The sequence below is a fragment of the Vanellus vanellus genome, assembly GCF_965231255.1.
Source record: "Vanellus vanellus genome assembly, chromosome: 9".
NCBI classification, from domain to species: domain Eukaryota; kingdom Metazoa; phylum Chordata; class Aves; order Charadriiformes; family Charadriidae; genus Vanellus; species Vanellus vanellus.
In genome coordinates this window covers 5,882,568-5,902,312 of record NC_138914.1, presented here as the reverse complement: position 1 = coordinate 5,902,312, position 19,745 = coordinate 5,882,568, and the positions used below count along the sequence as shown (strand labels likewise).

At 46.7% G+C, this 19,745-nt stretch overlaps 1 protein-coding gene across 1 annotated transcript in view; it reads left to right on the top strand.

The window, feature by feature from the left end:
* Positions 1–19,745, top strand: part of FOXP1 (forkhead box P1) — a 399,883-nt gene that overhangs the window by 371,231 nt on the left and 8,907 nt on the right. The window contains exons 13-17 of the mRNA XM_082487999.1: positions 7,939–8,140; positions 8,252–8,328; positions 9,005–9,106; positions 13,824–13,945; positions 16,215–16,284. Of these exons, the coding sequence (XP_082344125.1) occupies positions 7,939–8,140; positions 8,252–8,328; positions 9,005–9,106; positions 13,824–13,945; positions 16,215–16,284 (573 nt within the window). The remainder of the gene's footprint in view (positions 1–7,938; positions 8,141–8,251; positions 8,329–9,004; positions 9,107–13,823; positions 13,946–16,214; positions 16,285–19,745) is intronic.

Below are 19,745 nucleotides of genomic sequence, written 5' to 3'. Positions count from 1 at the left end.
TTCTATAAATAAAGCAAACACACGCCCATATACGTGTGATTTATGGTGATAGAAATAAAAAGGAGTCAGACTATTAACCCAGCAAATATGGTAGCCTGCCAAGATGCAGTTGGTAGACAAAATTAATGTCTGAAACAGAACACATTACAGAGACAGAGAACATAAAATCATTAAACACTTCGCGCACCCGTTTTTACTAGAAAAGGATTTCTCAGTTTCCATGTAGTTGGAAATAAATGGCTGCAGAAGTGCATAGGGAGGCTACTAGACAGAAAATTGCAGGCTATTCAGCAACGCTGGAGCAGATGTCAAAGTCAACGGGAAATTTCGGTGCCTTCTTGGAGAGAGTTGAGTGGTAGGTATAAACCCTTCCATTTAAGCTGTTGAGATGCCGAAAATTGCTTGATCCGGTGGATACCAGCCCTCTAGAGTAGAAACTACTTACAGTGTCTATAAAAATAGCATTCTTCTGGTTCCTCGCCTCCATCTCAGCCTGAATGCAAATGCCTCAGCGCATTGTTGGCAAAGGACGTAGACCCAACAGAATGGGGAGGAGGTTTGGTTTCTATAGCTCTTACTGGATTAAAAATTAAAACAGCGGAATAATCTGGGAGTCTCAAAGCACTCTGCCTCGAGGCCTTTCATAACAGCGGTGCCCCTCAGGAGGAAGGATTAAAAACTAAAGGGAGGAAATCATGAGAAGGCGAGCGGCGTTTGGCAAGGCAGCTCGTGATCGATGCTCCGCCGCGGAGGGCAGGAAGCTTTCGCGGGTGTTGTAGGCTAAGGAGATACCAGGCGGTGTCGCCATGAAGATTAGTGTTAACAGCTAATAAACAGGGAAAAGCAGTGGGGGGAAAAAAAGAAATCTTAAAAAAAAAAAAAAAAAAAAGTGAACGCAGGGGGAGAAGGGCTGTCTTGATTAGTATTAAAAATGTTTTACATTCTGGAAAATTATAGCTTTGTTGGGGACCTCCTACTAAATTTATTTTTAACTGCTCTATTGAAAATTCTGTACCACTAGTCAACATTATCTCTCAGTTGCTCAGCACAGTGTTTCTTTATTAAAAGAAATAGGCATGAATATTTTTGACTGAAAAATTAATAGCTTTTGAATTCATACACAGCAGGTTTTCTTTTGCAAAGAAGTCCAATATCGCTGCACAGCACTTCTATAACCATTTATTTAGAGTCCAAGTCAAACCTTTGACAGCTAGAGCAGTGTTACAAGCCAACATAAAGAACTCCAAGATGTAAACCAACAATAGGCAGTCTGTGTGAGGTTTGCCATTGTCAAATACATAGATTGTTTGGATTAGTTTATGTAAATGTACTGTTGTATTACCCTTTGGAAAAAAAAAGATCACATTTGTGTATGAAAAGTGGTTTCGTTCGCAGGCAGCATTATAAATTCCTTATCCTTTAACTTACATGTTAGAAGTAAAAATTGGTGCCTGACAGGCCCATATTGTGTGGCACTCTGTTGTTGGATTGAAACTGCCTTCTTTTCATTTATTGAAATATAGAAAAATTTATTATAGATACCATCTGATAAATCAGAAATTATTAAAATATGTATAGGTGAAGCATTTGAAAATTAATTATAGAATGTGGAAGTATAGTGTTTTGCATAAATTGTGCTTTCCCGGTGAAAAAAATACACAGGCGTTGCATAGACTGTGCTAGACCCCAGTCCTTTCAACTCAGTGGGATAGGACTTTGGTAAAAAGATCTGATGACCGTTATTGCAGTGCAAAGTATTCTCTACATCCAGTAATTAATTTTTTTTTTTTTTGCCAACATAACTAATGCAAGGTGTATGTTAGAATTAATACATTACCGTACATCGGTGATTTTAAAGGAAAGAGCGGCTGCGAATCCAAACAGAGCAGTGAATTGGGATTTAAAATTACGGCCTTTCCATGACCGCGGAAACGTTTTTATTCTGCTTAAAGGCTCTTAATGCTTGTTTTTTGAACCGTTTTCGCACTGGCAGGTAAAATCGGTGACTGAGCGTCTGTGTTCCCCACGTGCCATTTGTCATCCACGCTGACCATTGGTACCCTCTTTGCCTTTTGGGCTCCTGGCAGTAGCCGAGCAGGTGGTTTGGGGACCAGTTGGACCACAGCCAGGTTCTCGCTGGTTGTGCGCGCATTCAAAACTCGCCCAGCTTCAGGGAAGGGTTGCTTGTCCCGTCTAGGCCACGTCCCTCCATCACATCCTCATCTTTGGGTGCCTGTAGCTCCGTGCGGTATAATTCTGACCGTGGGGAGGGCGGTGGGGTGGCCCGTGCGTGTCACCCAACCGGTCCGCCGAGACATCTGTTCAGTAAAGCTCTTCACTCCTATTAAAGCCGATGAGATTTAGGCACGTTCTTATGTAGCGTAGTGGTGGATGGGCTAAACCTTTGGCCGGTGGGTACGGCCGCGGGGAGGTCGCTGCTGGTGCCTGGGATGCTCAAAGGGCAGCTCTTCCCCTGCTGCTGGGGAGCTGCTGGGCGGGCAGGAGGGAACTGGGGAGGGAGAGCACATCAGGGGCCGGGGCAGTGCTCAGGACCACCTTTAGTAAACGTCCGATTTCATACTTAAGATTCCCAGCGGTGCAGAACTTTAAAAGGAGATGGACGTATCTCACAACTTAGCGCTTGGGGCGGGAAAAGGTGTTCCTGTTGCTGCTGCGTGTGTTGTTTTGGCGAGCCTAAAGGACCTGAATAAAGTGAGAACAAAGCTGGCTGTGAAGCAATGTGCTGTGACATATTTTTATAAGGTGAACTTTTTTCAAAGTTAATAAAAAAAAAACAAAAAACAACAACAACAACAAAAAAAATGAAACGAAAAACACAACACAAAAGCCAGAACAACATTTTTTGAAGAATTTTCTTTCTGGATTTGCTATTAAGATACCTTCCCCTACATGCTGTTTTCATTGGTGTTAGTGATCAGCATCATAGGTCGAAATGGAAATGTGCTTTCTTTTGGGGGATTAACTTATGCTGAAGTTCATAGGAAGGGAAGGAAAAGGAAAAAGCATCAACCAACAAGTAATTCTGCACACTGGGCGCTATAACTGTCTTTTAAGAGTGGACAGAAAACTTTTAAAGAAACTTTTGGCCTTTTAAATAAAATGCACTGTTAGATATCCCTTCTTTAATGTATTTTTTTACCCTAACCATAGCAGTTACGATTGTTTTGAAATACTGTTTTTAGCAACTGTAATAACAAAGCATTAAAAAAAAAAAAATAGTCTTTTAACTGTTGAGGTAATGACTGAGCATTTTAGCTGCCGTAGCCGTACTTTATAGTTTGAGAAAATAACGAAACGCAGCAATAAAGAGAGATTCTCAAGCACAACAAAAGCTGTTTTTATATACTGGTTTTCATTAAGTCTCACTCCTCAGCTTCGGGTTCCTTAGTGTTCCTGCCAATAACAACACCTGCTAAGTGATTGCTGCCTGCCAGGCTCTGCGTCCAATACGCTCATGTGTCCAGGCTGAAACGGGAGAGGAAGACGCAGCACTTAACGAAGTTTTAGGCCCAGCCTCAGCTTTCTCTCCCACCCTGGCTGTCAAGAAAAGGAATCTCTTCTCCAGAGTGTTTCTGTCCCAGGAACTCGGTGCAGAGGAATCCTCAGCCCCAGCTGGGACCAGAGCGGCAGCATCCGTGGCGGAGGAGTCGCTGCCCTGCAGCAGCGGGTACGGCCCCACTGTGATGCTTAGAAATACATATTTTAATTTGTTTTTTTTTTCTTTGTTTCTTTTAAAAGAGTTTTAGGGTCTTTTTTTCTGTGCAGCCACTATTGTCATGTAAAATGTTTACACAAAAAGGAATCAGGCTGAGCCCTAACGGGAGAGCCACTTACTGGAAATCTGTTTTATGGGGTGAAGGAGAGGGTTACCTCTCTGCCTTGTTTATATCTAAAGAAAAAAAAAAAAAAGAAAATGACTCAGTCTTCACCTTTCATAGGAAGACATGACTGCTTTTTGAAAGGGAAGGTTAATAACAAAATCCTGAGCAGGATATTGAACACTGAAACAATTATGGCATTTATGAATAAGTTAAAATAGTATGAGGAAATGTTCTCAAAAATCAAAACTGAGCAAAGCACCCAACAAGGTTCAGGGATTGAATTTGCATAGTTTTAAGACCTAAAACTCGTGGAGTTCGGTGGTTTTTCTGTTGGTTTTTTTTTTTTTTCCCCCCTTCTTGTTTTGGGTTTTGGGGTGTTTTATTTTTGTTTTGTTTTTAAGGCTGGAGGAAATCCTCCCTCCCCCCCATCCCCGGTACAAACATCACAAAACCGTTTAACTCTTTGGTGCAGGGGCTGTAACTCTCCGGCGTACCTGGAGAGCGCCCCACGTTGTGCCCTATTGCGCTGCAGGAGTTCTTGCTCGTTGACGTGCTAACTCCGTGAGTCAGGCTCCCTCCCCTCCGACAGCAGTGATACCTCACCCAAAAATTATGGTATGTGGGAAACAGGCTGTTTGCAAAATACCGATGCGAACAACTTTTCTAATCATAGTAACTTGTTTTTAAATAGAAACTGCACACAGGGAGAAACCGCGTCGAGTTTCCATCAGGAGAAGAAACCCTCCCAGCCCGGTCCCTCCCCGATCTTTGCCCTGCGCAACCACCCACCGCCGCTTTCACGTTTCTAATTGATGCCAATATTAAGATTTAATAGTTTACCGTTGAGGTTAATAATTCAAGATGGCAACAAAACCAACACCATTCATAATTTGTTATTCTGCTCTAATTCACAACCGATTTTTCAGCCTTCGTGCTACAGAGGCAACAAAGAAAGCAGCGGCGAGGGTCTGGGGAGGGAGCGCAGCCCTCTCCTCCCTTACCCGCGCTTGCGTTTTGGTGACGGCACCGGCAGGGATCGGAGCCCGGCTGGAAGAGGAGAGTGTCATCACATAAAACACGGAAAAAGGAAAAGCTTCGCTCGCGATCGACGAGGTCGTGTTTCATTAACTTGTTGGTTCAGGCTCGCAAACGGTCGTCGGAGGTGAAACGCAGCACACTCGCTGCGTTCCAGCTTTTTGTTCTCTCTTTCCTCACAGACTGCAGTCATGTTTAATTTGGAAACTGGGCTCCTTTGGCAAATTAGCAATTAGAACAATTTTGTGGGAATATGTATATGTGTCATTAGTTTTCCTGCAAATTAATAGCGAGAGCAGAGGTCAGGCAGAAATTTTCCACTTGACTGCAGCTCCTCTGTTGAGATTTGGCACTTTGTTTTGGAACGGCCACAGCTGCTCAAAGCCACAGTCTTCCTTTAGGAACTGTCTTTTAATTAGTTTACCTCATAGCCATTATTACAAATATTACTGCCTCCCCTCCTTGAAATAAAATTACTGTTTCTACAAAATATTCCGGTGACATCTTGCACCGCTGCACATTGATGGTGGGGTCACTCGGATGCAGCGTTTAATCATTAGATCACCTCCATAAGCATCTCCTAATTAGAGTCCTTACAATACAATTTTATCTGGTAATTAGCTGAGATTGGCTGCTTCCTCTGTAGCTTATTAGTGGCAGCCCAGCAGTGGGTGTGAATCACGGTGTCATTTGTCAAGCCTGTTAGAGCCCCCCCCCCCCCTTTGCTCATCCTCTTCTGTGTTTATTCCTAGTTGCTACCTACGCTGAAAAGCCTAAAGAAATTTAACTCGATTCAAATTCTTTACCCAGAGAACGCTGACCTTTGCGGATCCTTTCTTGCGCTTCCCCTAGTAGAAACAGATTAAATGTTAAGTTTCTACACGCTGAAAAAGGAAGGGGGCTCTTTTGAAATGGAGTAGTTGGAGCCGTAATGATGAAGCACGAGCAGTGATCTTTCCAACAGGAGGGCCCGGCTGCCGAGCCGGCGCTGGAGACCGGCACTTAAAATTGATGCAGATTTGCTCGCGGTTATTGGACTGTTAAAATGTCCATTTAGAAACTGAGATAAAATACAGTAGATTTAATTTCATGGTGAGACCTGTCAGTTGTACTATTATTATCGTCACTGGTCCTTTTATCGTATGTAATAGATGGATAGATGGATAACAGGGAGACGTTACTATATACGTGTCCCTAATCAGCGTCTTTAAATCACGCCAGTCAACAAACCGACTGGGCTCTCGGTGGCGGCACGTGCCGGCGGTGCCCGGTGCCGCGGCACTTCCCACCCTCCGGGCGGCATTTAGCGCTTCCCGCGGGTGCGGGAGGAGCCTCCGGGACATCGATACCCATATTTCACCGCCTTTCGCCATCCCTCGCTGGGTCCGCGCCCTCCGGCTTCGCCGCAAAGCGTTCAGTATTTCCCGCTGGAAGGCGAAGCGTGGTCCGTGAGCGCCTGCGCAGAAGGATGGGTGTTTGCTGGCCACCTCCTTGCCTCCGGAGCCGGCGGAACCGGGCGTTAGCGGCGGGGCTTCCCCCGGCTGGCTGCCTCTGGCCGTCGGGAGGGAAAAGCAATCGCGGTTTATCTGTGGCTCAGCTGAGCCCTTTCTGTGGGCGACGGGCTTTTTGTGTTGGCATCCTTTGTGTAATAGTAGAGCCCTTTCTTTTACCTTTGTTTTGGATAAATCCTATTATTTTTATAAAGAAATGTTATTTGTGGCTATTAGCTCATGCGAGGGATGCTAATGGGAGTTTTCTTATCTAGTTACTTTCATAGGAGGAAAATTAATATGGTGCCTTATGGATAAACAGGAGATGTTTGGGGGCATAGCTGAGTAGTGTGCCTTGCCTTCATCCGAAAAGGTTTGATGTCCAGCAAACAGGTATTTTAATCGCGAACGAAAGTTGTGAAATTCTGGCCCTGTTCAGTTCAGTAGGAATTTTGCTACCGACTTCGATGGGGTCAGGATTTCACCAATATTGTTGGCAAAACCGCCTAAGGGAAGGGAATGTGGAAGTAGTCAAAGAGCCCTTTTCTCGGTCGTTCTTTTCTGATGTTGTAGTTAAGAGACCGGATTGTTTGTTTAAAACACTTCAGCAGGAGTGACCTATTGAGACGGAGCATCGTCTTTCAAAGGGCGTTGTAGGGCGAAAAAGAAAGGGTCGGGGAGGAATGTGGATGCCGGTTATATAAATAGGGTTGTGTATCGAAAACACTTGAGTTGGAGCTGGGTGTGATCCGCAGTCCCAGAGGCGGTTGTGGTTTAGAGCCGGCCGTGGCGAGCTGCCATTTGTGCGGGGCCGGGCTTCCTGCAGGTAACGCTGCTGCCTTCCGTCCTAGCAGGAAGGGGGGGGGGGGGGGGGGGGGGGAGAAAAAAAGAAAAAAAAGAAAAAAAAAAAAAAGAAGAGTGGTACCACTTCTGCTGGGCTGAACGCTTGCAGTATTCCATGCAGTGTGATTAATTAAATTATTCCAGTGTTAACCTACTCTGGGCTTTGCTTTTAAAATGGATGAACGGAGAAGGGGGAGAGGAAGAAAAAAAAAAAAAAGAAAAAGCCCAAATGCTGAAGAGAGAGATTGCGTTTCTCCCTAGTGCGTCCCTAGGAAAGTCTTGCCTTTTATTTTAAGCCCGATGCCTTCGATGAAATATCCAAGAAGATTGATTAGAAGCCGTGCATAATGATAGCATGGAAATAAGAGACGTGCGGGGGTTAGATTGTGAAACAATGGAACTAAAATAAAATATTAAAATGATTATGTACTGTGTGAGATCTTGTTTTAAGATTTAGATAAAAATCCGCGATTGTAGTTCTGGCAGCAGGCTACGTACGTTGTTCTTTTTTTTTTTTTTTTTTTCAATCTATTCGGAAATGTATATATTTATTCCCCTTTTCCGGCTCCTAACGGAGACGTTCCAACAGCGCTTTGTGCCGAGGCGAAGGCTGAGGCTGTGTTGTCTGCTCCGAACCGAGGAAGACCCCGTTCTCGAGAATTTTCTCTGCGGCCCTTAATTAGCCAGAAATGCCGCCTGTAACGAAATCCTCGTCCTTCCCTCCGCAGCTGAATCTGGTATCGAGCGTCACGCTTTCCAAGACCGCGTCCGAGGCGTCTCCGCAGAGCTTACCTCATACTCCCACCACCCCGACTGCGCCCATCACTCCCGTCACGCAGGGACCGTCGGTCATCACTACCACGAGCATGCACAACGTCGGACCCATCCGGAGGCGGTACTCGGATAAATACAACGTCCCCATTTCTTCAGGTAAAGGGGTTCCGCTGGCGCAGCCCCTTCGGTCGGGGCGGTTTTGCCGGCGCTCGCCGCCCGGCGGCGGCAGGCTGTGATGATAACAGAACAACTGCTCTTATTTAGCAGATATTGCCCAGAACCAAGAATTTTATAAGAACGCAGAAGTTAGACCACCATTCACGTATGCATCTTTAATTAGACAGGTAAGCTGAGCCACACGCACGCCGTTTGGATTAGGGGGAAAAAAAAAAAAAAAAAAAAAAAAAGATATCTCCCTATATGTGCACACTCTGGATTAAATAGATTTTCAAACCTTTGGTATGTAAGCGTGCTCAAATGCTCAAACCTTTACTATAAGGGTTTTTAGAACTGCAATATATAACATAATTGCTTTTGATTAAGTATTACAATACGATGTGATTATTAGGAAATTCATTTCACACAACAGTGAAAATGAGCCTGTTTAAAGATGGCAAGTCAATTATCACAAGCTACAGTAATCTCTGATCCCTAGAATTAATCTGAGCTCTAAATAATTACTGAGCTTTAATCAGCTAGTGAAATGTTTTGCATTTCTCTTTGATTCTGCTTTATGAATGACTAATAAATTAATATTTCTGTAAGGAAACAGAAATAAAAACTCAAAACAATTAGATAATTCCATTTTGAATTTTGCCATTGAACTGTTAAATACAGCCATTAATCTTAGTTCATATTGTGAAAACCCTCCTTTGGATTTTTTGCTCCAAATCTCTTCTTTCTTTCCTTCTTTCTCCCTTCCTCCCTTTCTTCCCTTTTTGTGTTTGGTAAAATAAAACCGTGAGCGTGTTTTGTACTGGTGTGTTCGCAACTCACCTTGCAATCGCTTTGCTTCACAAGGCCATCCTCGAATCTCCAGAAAAACAGCTAACACTAAACGAAATCTACAACTGGTTCACGCGAATGTTTGCCTACTTCCGACGCAACGCGGCGACGTGGAAGGTAAGCCTCAGCCCGCCCGCGCCTCTCGCCTTTGAGATCTGACAGGCACAGAATAGGCACTGCTGATGACATAACAAATCGTAACGACATGTGGACGTGAAAATTTAGATCGGCAGTTGTGACACACACTGGGTGCCTTATCTGCGGGAACGGTTTGATATTTGGCAGAAAAATTCTTCTGCCTTTGAAAACCACTAATTGAATCCCCATTATTGGCTTTTATGTTCTGTGATGATGCCACGAGTTCCTCTGTGTGGTTGCTGCTAGCAGTGAAACTCAAGCCCTTCGGCTGGAACGTATTAGGAAAAGGAAAAAAAAAAAAAAGAAAGAGGTAAAGTTATTGTGTCAGTAGAAGATGCACCGTTTGTCTTTTCAGTTATGCAGACCGTAATCACAACCACCACTTTTTTTTCCCCGGGATCTATAGAGCAGTGGATTTCTTCCCTCAGTCAGTTGACTCTTAACTACATACACAGATCTGTTATAAACTGCCTCTTTTCTTTTTTTTTTTTTTTTAATCGCACAGCAGAAGCTTATTGAACATAATACGCAAGAAGCAAGCCTCGCAATAAGAAACGTGTTTAACTTCATAGTTGGCACTTTAATTTCCCACCGTAACCATCTCGGATACTGTTAGATAAGAGGTCCGGGGAGTTAATTTTATTTTCTATTTTGGGGGGCCACTCCTCCCCTTATAGACGGCATTATGACAGCCGCGCTGGCTTCTGAAGCTAGCGCAGGTACAAACGAATGAAGCTAATGACAGGATCTTGTATCACTGTAAAAATTGTACTTTGAGCCTCTCTTAATCTAGACAGCTCTGTTGCTCTCAAACAGCTCCTCGTGACCAGGTCAGATGGATGTGTCCCATGCACGCTGTTTCACCCGCTCTTTCTGTTTTTCCCCTCCCGCCCTGCATTTAAGATTAATTCCTTCAGAGGAGGGAGCTAAAAACGGTCATGGAAGTTAGCGTGGGTTTTAGTAGCCTGTTTTGCTTTTAATTCAGGTCCCAACACAATTTTGTACATTTTCAACCTTGGCCTAGAAGCTCTTCGGTTCAGGAAGAGTCTCTGCGATCGCTGCTTTGATTCTTCACTGCAGTTGGAAAACATGAGCGGTGTTTCACTTCGCAGCTTCCTTGCTCTCCAGAAAGGAAATTAACTTTCCCTGATTTAAGATCCTTTTAGACCTGCCTGTCTCTTGCTGCTGGAGTGGTTCCAGTAGGACTTTTCAGCAGCTGCAGGTGTGGGTGCTGAAGTAAAAATCCTATTTAATTCCAGCAGCAAAGGGAAGGGGAGCGGAGGAGGGAGTGGAAGGAGGCGGCAGGCAGCCCTGGCCGTGTCTCCTGCGAGGCGAGTTTTAGGAATTAGCTTTGTGCGTCACGTAAAATCCAGTCCCAGAAGCCACGTGCGCTTCCAGAGTGCTTCGGCAGAAGAGGAGGAGAGAGGCCGAGCTGCAGACCCTGGGGCTTGCGCAAGGGCGAGATGTGTCCCGGGGAGGCAGGTGCCGTTTGGAAGACCCCTCCCGGACCCCTTGACCTTGTGCGGGTGCCCCGGTCCCGCTGCACCTACCCGGGAGGAGAAGCTGCACCCCAGGAGCCACCAGCGCTAGCAAAGTTGGCCAACCGCTTGAAGTAATGCGGGTTTTCGTGCTGAAGACTGCTCCGATTTTTGCCAGGAACAGCGGGGCTGAAACCGCAGCTCTGGATTGGCGTGACGGGAAGCCCACGGGGCGCAGAACAAGCACCAGGGGCTAATTGCAGAATCGGGATAATTTGAATATATGCGTGCCGATTTGCTCTCACCTTCAGCTAATGCTTAGGGGGCATTTGGGTCAGCGTTGCCCAAGTTTAGGGTCAGGGTTTGGCGCGGGCAAGCTTCCCGGAGCCCTCTTTCAGAAACGCAGAAGAGTGCAGGAATAAAGACCTTTAAAAAATGAACCTCTTTCCCAAAATGCAGTACAGCAGAGCCTGAGCAGTTATTAAAATAACAAACCCTTTCATTTACTACATTCAAGCACGTTCAGGGTAATTCTTCTGCAAAAGCGGCTTGCATACAAATATTTTTAACAAGGTAAATATATAATCTTACAATAATAGCTCCTAATTTTTCTGTTAAGCTGATTGCTGGGGGAGCGCTGTGAACTGGTTCTGACAGGTCAGAGGCGACGTCTGTTTGCTTTTATTTTTTGGAGTAATTTGCTGGCACCGAGTCGCAGCCACGAGGCACGGGCTGCAGGTGCGGCTCCGAAACGTCGGGGTATTGTTCAAATAAAACTGTTAGATAGCAAGTACCCAGAGGCAGGGGGAACAAAACAATTTTATTTTTTTTTTTCCCTGCCGTGAATTCCTTAAATAAGTGATGGGGTGGAAAATAGAAAGCGAGGGCAGCGCTTCAGGGACGCCTCGCAAATACGCGACTTGTCTGTCCCGACGTATTCAGCGAGAGCCCGATCCAGCGGCCTTAACCGTCAATTGCACGTTGACTTCAAGAGAGCGAGAACAGACTGCAAAAGTATTTCTCCGGCGTAAAATTTATTTAAAGAACACAAATATTTCTGCTCAACCCTGTATTTAGAGACTGTTTACAAACTCCGAGGACTCACTTCCCCCAACTTTGCTGCGCGCGTTTGATCAACTGCCGTATGAACTACAAGATCAGCTTTCGCTGGGGGAAACGGCGTTATTATTCTTACATTTTGCTGCAGACTTGACAGCCTTCCCATTTTCACAGGAAACTGCCTGAGTTACCCAGATGTGGGCCGGCAGCCCCGGGTCGGGTTGCAGGAGCGCGGCACCCACCAGCGCTTGCTGAGCTGGCCGGTTTTAGCCCGTAAGGTGGGGGGCGTTCGCATGTTTTTCCTCCACCTCAAAATGGGGGGTTTTGCCAAAAGTTTCGACAGTAGTGAAATCTGGGAGAGGTGGGAGGAAACGAAACAAAACAAAAAAAAACCAAAACCAAAAAAACCCCAAAAAAGAGCAGAAGAAAGTAAGGGCAGAAAGAAGCAGCCCCTGATGGACAGCTTGACTTTCTGCTGGATTTCTCCCTTGCTGCGAGGAAAAGCCTATCCGAGGTTTATTTTTCCACCGGTTCGCAAGCAGATGAGCGTGGAAGAGCCAAAGCGCTGAGATAGGGCACCTGCAGCCCAGAGGAGACGTGTTTGCACTCAAAGCATCTGCTGAGCAAAGGCGGTCTGAGGTTTGAGCCCCGACTCTACCCCTGTTCCGGGGACGGGAGCGCGGGGACGGTGCCAGCCGTCATCGCAGGGAAACGGAAAAGTAGGAAAAGACTCTTCTTAGCCTTCCCCTCCCAGGCACACACACACCCCCCACACACCGCTGCCTCTTAATTTACATGACAAATGCGCTGTGCGTACCCTTTGTTTGCGCAGTGATTTAGACATTCATGATTAGAGCTCCCTTTCACCATCCAGACCCCATGTTCATTAAAAAAAAAAAAAAGAAAGAGACCACGACGACGATGACGATGGAAGGGAAAAGAATTGTAGTCTCCTGGTTGCCTAGACCCAGGCCATGTGTTTGGCTGGCATTGTGCCTGCTAACGAGTCAACCAGATTGACTAAATCAATGGTGCCAGTGATGATGGATGGAGTTTGTTCGCCTGCATATTTTCAGCAAATGGCTTCTTCTGTTTTCCCCGTTTACCGAACCCCTTTCGGCAGCGCTGGGGACGAGCTCCACGTGCAGATTCGAGTGGCTCTGCAGTAGGGTATTCGCTCAGAAAACTCCTAAACCGGGGAAGGAGCATGGCACTGCCTTTGAGGAATAACAAGCCTCTCGGCACCGTTTCAGAGGGAGGAGGGACGGAAGAGCCGCCGGCTTGCCGTGACGAAGCGAGGTGGCTCGTTGTGTCCCGGCGCCTCGGAGGGGTTGGCCGGGCTCATCCTTCCCCCCAAGCTGCGGAGAGGACATCTGAGCATCGGATGCCACGAGCGCGGGTCCCTCCGGGTGATGAGCTGTGGGGATATTATCACTTTGTTTCGGAGAGCCCTCCTCGCGTTTGCGCTTGGCAGAGGCTCAGATCAGTCAGTGCAGTAGTCTGCCAGAAATAGGAGCCAACTTCCATATAAGAGCAAGCCGCGGAGGCAGGAGTCGGTGCCGTGCCGGCCGGTGGGGCGCTGCCGGGCCCCCCCGAGCCCCCGGCCCGTGCCCTGGGTGTGGAGGGAGGTTCGGCACCTGATTCCCATTAGCCCGGCTGTGGGAAACCGCAGCGGCACCAGCTCCGGTGCCTCTCTGCTAAATCGAGCCGTCTGTACTTCCACGAAACCCTTTCTGTTCTTTCTAACCGCTTTCTTTTCCAGGGGAGGAGGAGAAGTTTCTCTTTGCGGGGCGTATATATTTGTTGTGTAAATGTTTAAGCAGCGTTCCTCTTGTGTTCCCTATGAAATGTGCCGTTATTGTAGAACGCGCGCTGCTGCCGCGCTGAAAACGATGGCTGTGCTCGCTCACACTGGGGGTAATGGATAAGAATGACTTGAATTGCTAATCTGGGGTTTAAGCTGTGATATTTTATTTTGTCTTTGCAAAAATAAGATGTGAAGAGCCGGGGGAAGCAAGCGGGGGCGGGGGCGGGGCGGGGAAGGGGCTTAACATTGCGCAATGAGGACTGTCAAGCTGACTGTGCTGCTGTTCTTGGACAATGATGAGCATTTTCTCATAGAAAGTTTTTGAGTGTTTTCTCTTTTATACTTGCTGCAGAATGCAGTGCGTCATAATCTTAGTCTTCACAAGTGTTTTGTGCGAGTAGAAAACGTTAAAGGGGCAGTATGGACAGTGGATGAACAAGAGTTCCAAAAACGAAGGCCACAAAAGATCAGTGGGTATGTCCACCATGTTTGAACTTCTTAGCCTAGCTTGGATCATGCTTACAGTTTAACGTAGAGGCTTTTGGCTGCTAGCTGGTGTTAGACCAACCACAGGTGGTTTCGCATTGTTTCAGTTAAGGGAAACCGAGACAAACATCTCATCACTACTGTTTGTATGCCCACCAGTACCCTGACCCTGCTTGCTTGGTGTTTGTTGCATCACATGCTAGTAGCTTTTAGGTGGCAATGCATATTAACCCTCACAAACCATTTGCTTATGCTTATTGCATTTTATTTTCTTTTTCCTTTTCCCTGTATTTGATGTCTGTTCTGTCCCCGATCCCGTGTCCCTTTGTTTCCACTTCATCTCCTTTGCTGCTGCTCTTGTCCCAGGGTGCCATTCGCACCAACCTCTCACTGCATAAGTGCTTTATCAGAGTAGAGGATGAGTTTGGGTCCTTTTGGACTGTTGATGATGAAGAGTTTAAACGTGGCCGTCATATTCAACGAGGCCGTCCTCGAAAATACTGCCCTGATGAAAACTTTGGCGAGCTTGTTGCACAGTAAGAGCTTTTACTTGCTTTAATTTTTTTTTTCTGCTGTTGCTTTGCTTTGCATGATTTACCCATCTCATGTAGGCTTGCATTTCACGAAATAGCGACATCACCTTTGCTGCTAAAGAAACTAAATTTTTGGTTGTTATGTGTATTTTGTGTGTCCTACTCTGATAATCCAAACGCCTGTAGGAATAACTCTGCTTTGACGTGTTTGTTATAGCATTTGTTGATAGTGCGATGTAGACTAAAGCAGTTATCCGCGCTAGGGCAGATATGCTGCTGTAGACCCGTCAGGAAGACAGCTATATGCCAGGAGAGGCTTCGGAAAAGTTTTAAATTGGGATATTTTCCTTTGCTTTCGATTGCGCGCCTTGTTTTGCGAGTCTGAATCGGAGAGGAAGGTGCCTCTAGAACAGAAACTCTTGAGTTAACTTTAAAAAGTTTGAAGGCGCAGCGAGACCAGCGGGCAGGGTTGTACTCAACGGGCCGTCCTGGGTCGACAGCAGCCCCGCACAAATATTCCCGGGGTTCCCAACACAGTTTTCTCCGACCTTTACTCAAAGGCCGTCTCTCCGGGACAACGGATCCTTGCTGGTCCCTGTGGGAGGGGCTTAGTTAAGACTCTCCTCACTGTGATTTATTTCCACGTGAAACAAAACAAAACAAACAAACAAAAAAAAAAACCCAAACCAAAAAACAAACCCTCAAAAAATAAATAATGCCCAGTGAATGATAAAACTTTTTGGAGATTTTTTTTTTTGCGTTGGGACTTTTTATCTAGTTTGTATTTGATGATTTTTTTAGGTTCCTCCCCCTCCCCCCCCTCTGGTGGACCCAGTGATATTTGCCTGCCCACTACAGAGAGAGCGGATATGCTTGGCATTCATTTTCCTATTTTCATAGAATCATAGAATCAGTGAGGTTGGAAGGGACCTTTAAGATCATCAAGTCCAACCATAAAATTTTTCCTCAAATCTGGCCCCTTATGTAAACTTAAGATGACTAAAGTAAGAGTCCAAAATAGCACACCAGATTTTTATTTTTATTTTTTTTTTTTAATTAAAACGGCCTTCAGGGCCGCGTGTTGTTTCACACGGTGCAGCAGTACCTGCCCCCGTGCCGCCATGCCCACAGCCCCGGACTGTTTTGGGGCGGTGGCGGTGGCGGTCCCTCACCGGCACCGCTCGCCGTTGGCCTGGCAGGAAAAAACGCGGCTCAAACCCTCTCTCATCGCGGTCCCCTGCTCCATTGCGAGGGACTCCGCTGCCAGCCACTTCGAGAGTAATTTGCATGAAGTAGTATTTCAAATGTCCCGTGATGCTTTTGATCATAGCCTCCTCACGATGGACCTTTACATGGTAACGGGCTCCCAGACACGACGAATATTGGAGAATTTCTCCTGAACACAGCTAAAATGAGCAGAGATGCCAAGATGCGCTACTAACGCAGGGTAGTAGAACACATGGCGAGGTAACGTTGAGAGATAATGATGTTCCTTATTTAGTAAAGGCAAATATGATAACCATAGCCTAAAACTCAGATATATTCTTTAAATTTAAAAAGAAAAAAAAAAAAGAAAAAAAAAAAAAAGAGTAACGAAAGAGAACTTGTGTGGAAAAACAGTCTCAGCTCTAGTTTTCTGGTGTGGGAGGAAGCATTACGTGCTTGAAACGCTCGCACAGAAGTTGGTTGCATTTAACTCTCCTTTTTGTGTTTTTCTTATGCAGTAACCCTTCTCTTATTAAAAACATACAGACCAGCCACACCTACTGCACACCTCTCAATGCTGCTTTACAGGTAAGATTAATGACTGTAGCAAATATGCAACAGAGGCGTGTGTCTTCCCCACTCATTTCAAAATATATTAGCCTTGCTCTAATTAGATATTAAATTTTAATTCCGTTAAACTTTTTTCTTAAGTGCATAAAGCATCATAGTCCCTGGAGGCAAACACATATCAGGCTGCTTCAGCATTAGCTAGATGCTTAGCATTTTGAATATTGTGGCAAAAAAATTAAAAGTTCACTTATTAATATTTATCAGCAGTATCATAATTTCCATCCTCTTATTTCAGAATTTCACTTGAGGCAAAAATACCACAAGTGTAATTACTCTAGCACAGCTATTAATGTGCTGAATGATAGGATACTGCGGCACGTGACCTTCTATTGTTCATGGGTTTAAAGAGAAAGCAGATCATTTTTCCCCCTTTTCTTTTAAGGGTTATTTTTGCATATCTTCCTATTGTTGGTAAAAAAATAAACGTGGCGATTCCTATAGAAAAAAAAAAAAAAAAAAAGAAGATAATTTTTATTGGGTTAAGCTGTACTGTAAGTGTAAGACAAAAATTCTGGGGTTTCACGATGCAGAAATACACAAAGTGTTGGTGCACAATTAAGAACTTGCAGCCTAAAAGTGTGCGCGTCTCCGTCCCTGTCTCATGTGCTGTGTTATCAGGTTGGCATTTCCCCCCCCCTCCCGCCTCCCCCCCTCTACAAATTCCTGAGTCTACCTCCCAAACCCCAGGTAAAGTCGGTATTTGCGGTACGAACCAAAGATGCGAACGCGTTCCCCTGCCCTGAATTTGCAGGGGGGATCGTGTGCTTGGGGGGGGGGGGGGGGAGGAGGGGTTCAAACCTCTCCCCCACAGTGTGAATTTAGGGGGGAGGCGGCACCGTGCGTGGCTGCACCCCCCTCGTTTGTTGAGAGCCGCTTGTCCAGAAGTTTACTGGTGGCCATGGGTATTCGCGGGGGCAGCCGCGTTTTGTAGAAGGTTTAGCAGGTTTCTCTTTTCAGAACTAAGGGACAGATGAGGAGGAGAAAAGCCATGTTCTGCATTTCTTCCAATTATTTGAGTTCATGCAGTAACTTCTGAAAAGCGAATGAAAGCGTGTTTAAATGAAGCAACTGTAAATACCCTTCATTAGTAACTTATTTTCCCTTGAGTCTTGTGAAGTGTGATTTTTAAAGACTGCTTTGTCTCTTGAATAGTATTAAGATTACAAGCACATTTTGCATTCACGAGGCTGAAAGGCAAAAGTGAAACGATCCCGCGTTTCTTCACATTGTTAACTATGTGACTAATTTCAATTAATATGCTTATCATATGGAACTGTTCGTGTTTTATTCCTGAAACACGTGTCGCTGTCGTCATCTCCATCCATTCTTGTCTTTTGCCATCACCTCCAAACCGTTTCCATTTCCCGCTCTTCCTGGAAGTGGGAAATGCGCCCCCCAACCCCGTGGCATTGTGCCGGCTTGAGCTGATGGAGAGCAGAGCCTGGGCCACACTGGCTACTGCTGTGGCCCCTCTAATAAACGGGGGTGAACAATACTCATTGCCCTGGGACGGGTCCTCGTTTAGCTGAGAAATACAGCGGCGGGTTCCTCCCTCCTCTCCCGCCGTTGGCCGTTGGAGGCAGCATCCCGGCGGGAGCCCTACGGGGGTTTGGGCGAAGCCGATGCTGCGTGGGCAGTTTGTCCTCCTGGGACACAGGGCCGCTTTACCTGCTCGTTCCTACGTTGGGTCTAATTAATAATTAACGAGCAGCCTTCCCCTGGCAAAGAGCGGCTCTTCGCGCATCCCCGTGAGCGCGGCGGCCGCCTCGCCGGGGGTCGGCACGGTGTGCTGTGTGCCGCCGGGGTGGCAGCATGGATTTTTCTTCTCCTGGGGGGTGGCAGAGCCGCCCCTCTCTGTCACCCCGACCCCTCTGACGTCTCCTCCGTCTGTTTTCCCTCGTGGCCAGGGAGAAGAAGCGGCTCTCTCCCCGCTCTGTGTGTGGAAGGTACGGGGACTCCAGCTCCCACCGGCGCTCTCTTCTCCCAGCGGGTCGCCGAGGGCTCCCAAAACACCCCCCTCCCCTATTATTATCTTTATAGCAGACACTCCTCGCGTCCCACCTCCCTGCCCCCCCCAGTAAATTGCTTTACTGCAATTACAAGTTATCACTATGGGTGAAGAACTTGAGTCATTATTTTGCCCAAGTGCAGGAAATGTGAACCATTCTTTGCGTCCCCTAATCACAATGAGTTTGCCGGTTGTTGAATCGAGAAGATAAAAATAATCCTCCCCGTTAGAATAGCTTTGGCAATCACGTGTGACACATAGGGCTGCACACGCAGAGGTCAACGTAAGGAAGAGTAAAAGGGGCCGTGTTCCTGAAGATGCTGCGGTCAGGGCTGGCCGTGCCCCCCCTTCCCATCCCGCCTCCCCCCGCCCGGGCTCCGGCTCCGCTCGCTTGGAAAAATCTCTACCGGTTGGGCCGGGATGGCAACAAGCGAGGAGTTTTGTCCCACGAGTTAGGAGCCGGGAGGGAGCGTGTGGTGGGGAGTACTTCTGCATGGGTTCCCCTCCCACGGGCAGGGTTTGCGTCACGCAGACCTGGAGGCTCGCTGGATTTTTTGGCTCCGCCGCCGCAGCCGGCTGACCTCCCCCCCGGCGCAGGTCGAGCGCTGCCGAGCCAGCGTCTGGGGGCTCTGCGGCGGTGGCACGGCTCCGAGAGCTGCGGGTGACGTCAGCCGGATCCGGCTGGGATGGGTGAAATGGTTAAACGTCCTTGGAGCCTCGGAAAAGCCGTGCATCCCATCCCTGCCCAAACGCTGGGCTCCTCCGGGGCTCCGGGCTTCCGCGCTCCCACCGCCGCCGCGCCGGGCACAGGACTGTGCCGTCAACGGGAGCGGATGCTGACACACAGTAAATATTAGCAGGCAGAACGGTGGGAATCAGAAGGAAAATATTTAACAGTTCATTCTCTTCCTACAAAGATTTCCATTTAGAAAGTTAACTCCCGTGTGCCTCTGCATGGTATTCCTTCAGAACGAGTTAAAATCGAAATAAAATGGTCAGATCTGTAATAGCTAAGAGGTAAGAGCTGAGTTGCGGAGGCTTAAAAAATTTCACACGCACTGGTTCAGCTCTCGGGTAGATCAGTGCAACTCAGACTCGTCCGGTCGGTACGAACCGCGGCTCCACTCCACACTTTTGTCAGGAGAAAAACCAAACCGGGTAACGCTCCCCCCTGCCTGCCGCCCGTTTGCTCTGGAAGGAAGGAGTTATCAGCTGAGCGACTTCCTAATTTTTTTCCCCGTGTCATTAAAAACAAAATCCAAACCCAAACGTATGCCACAAAAAAAAAAAAAAAAAAAAAAAAAAAAAAAACAAAAAACCAAAGCCCCAAACATAATTTTGCGAAATGAAAATAGGAACAAGACATTTTTATTTTTTCCAGGGGGTATAATTCCAAATAGGGAATGGAGAG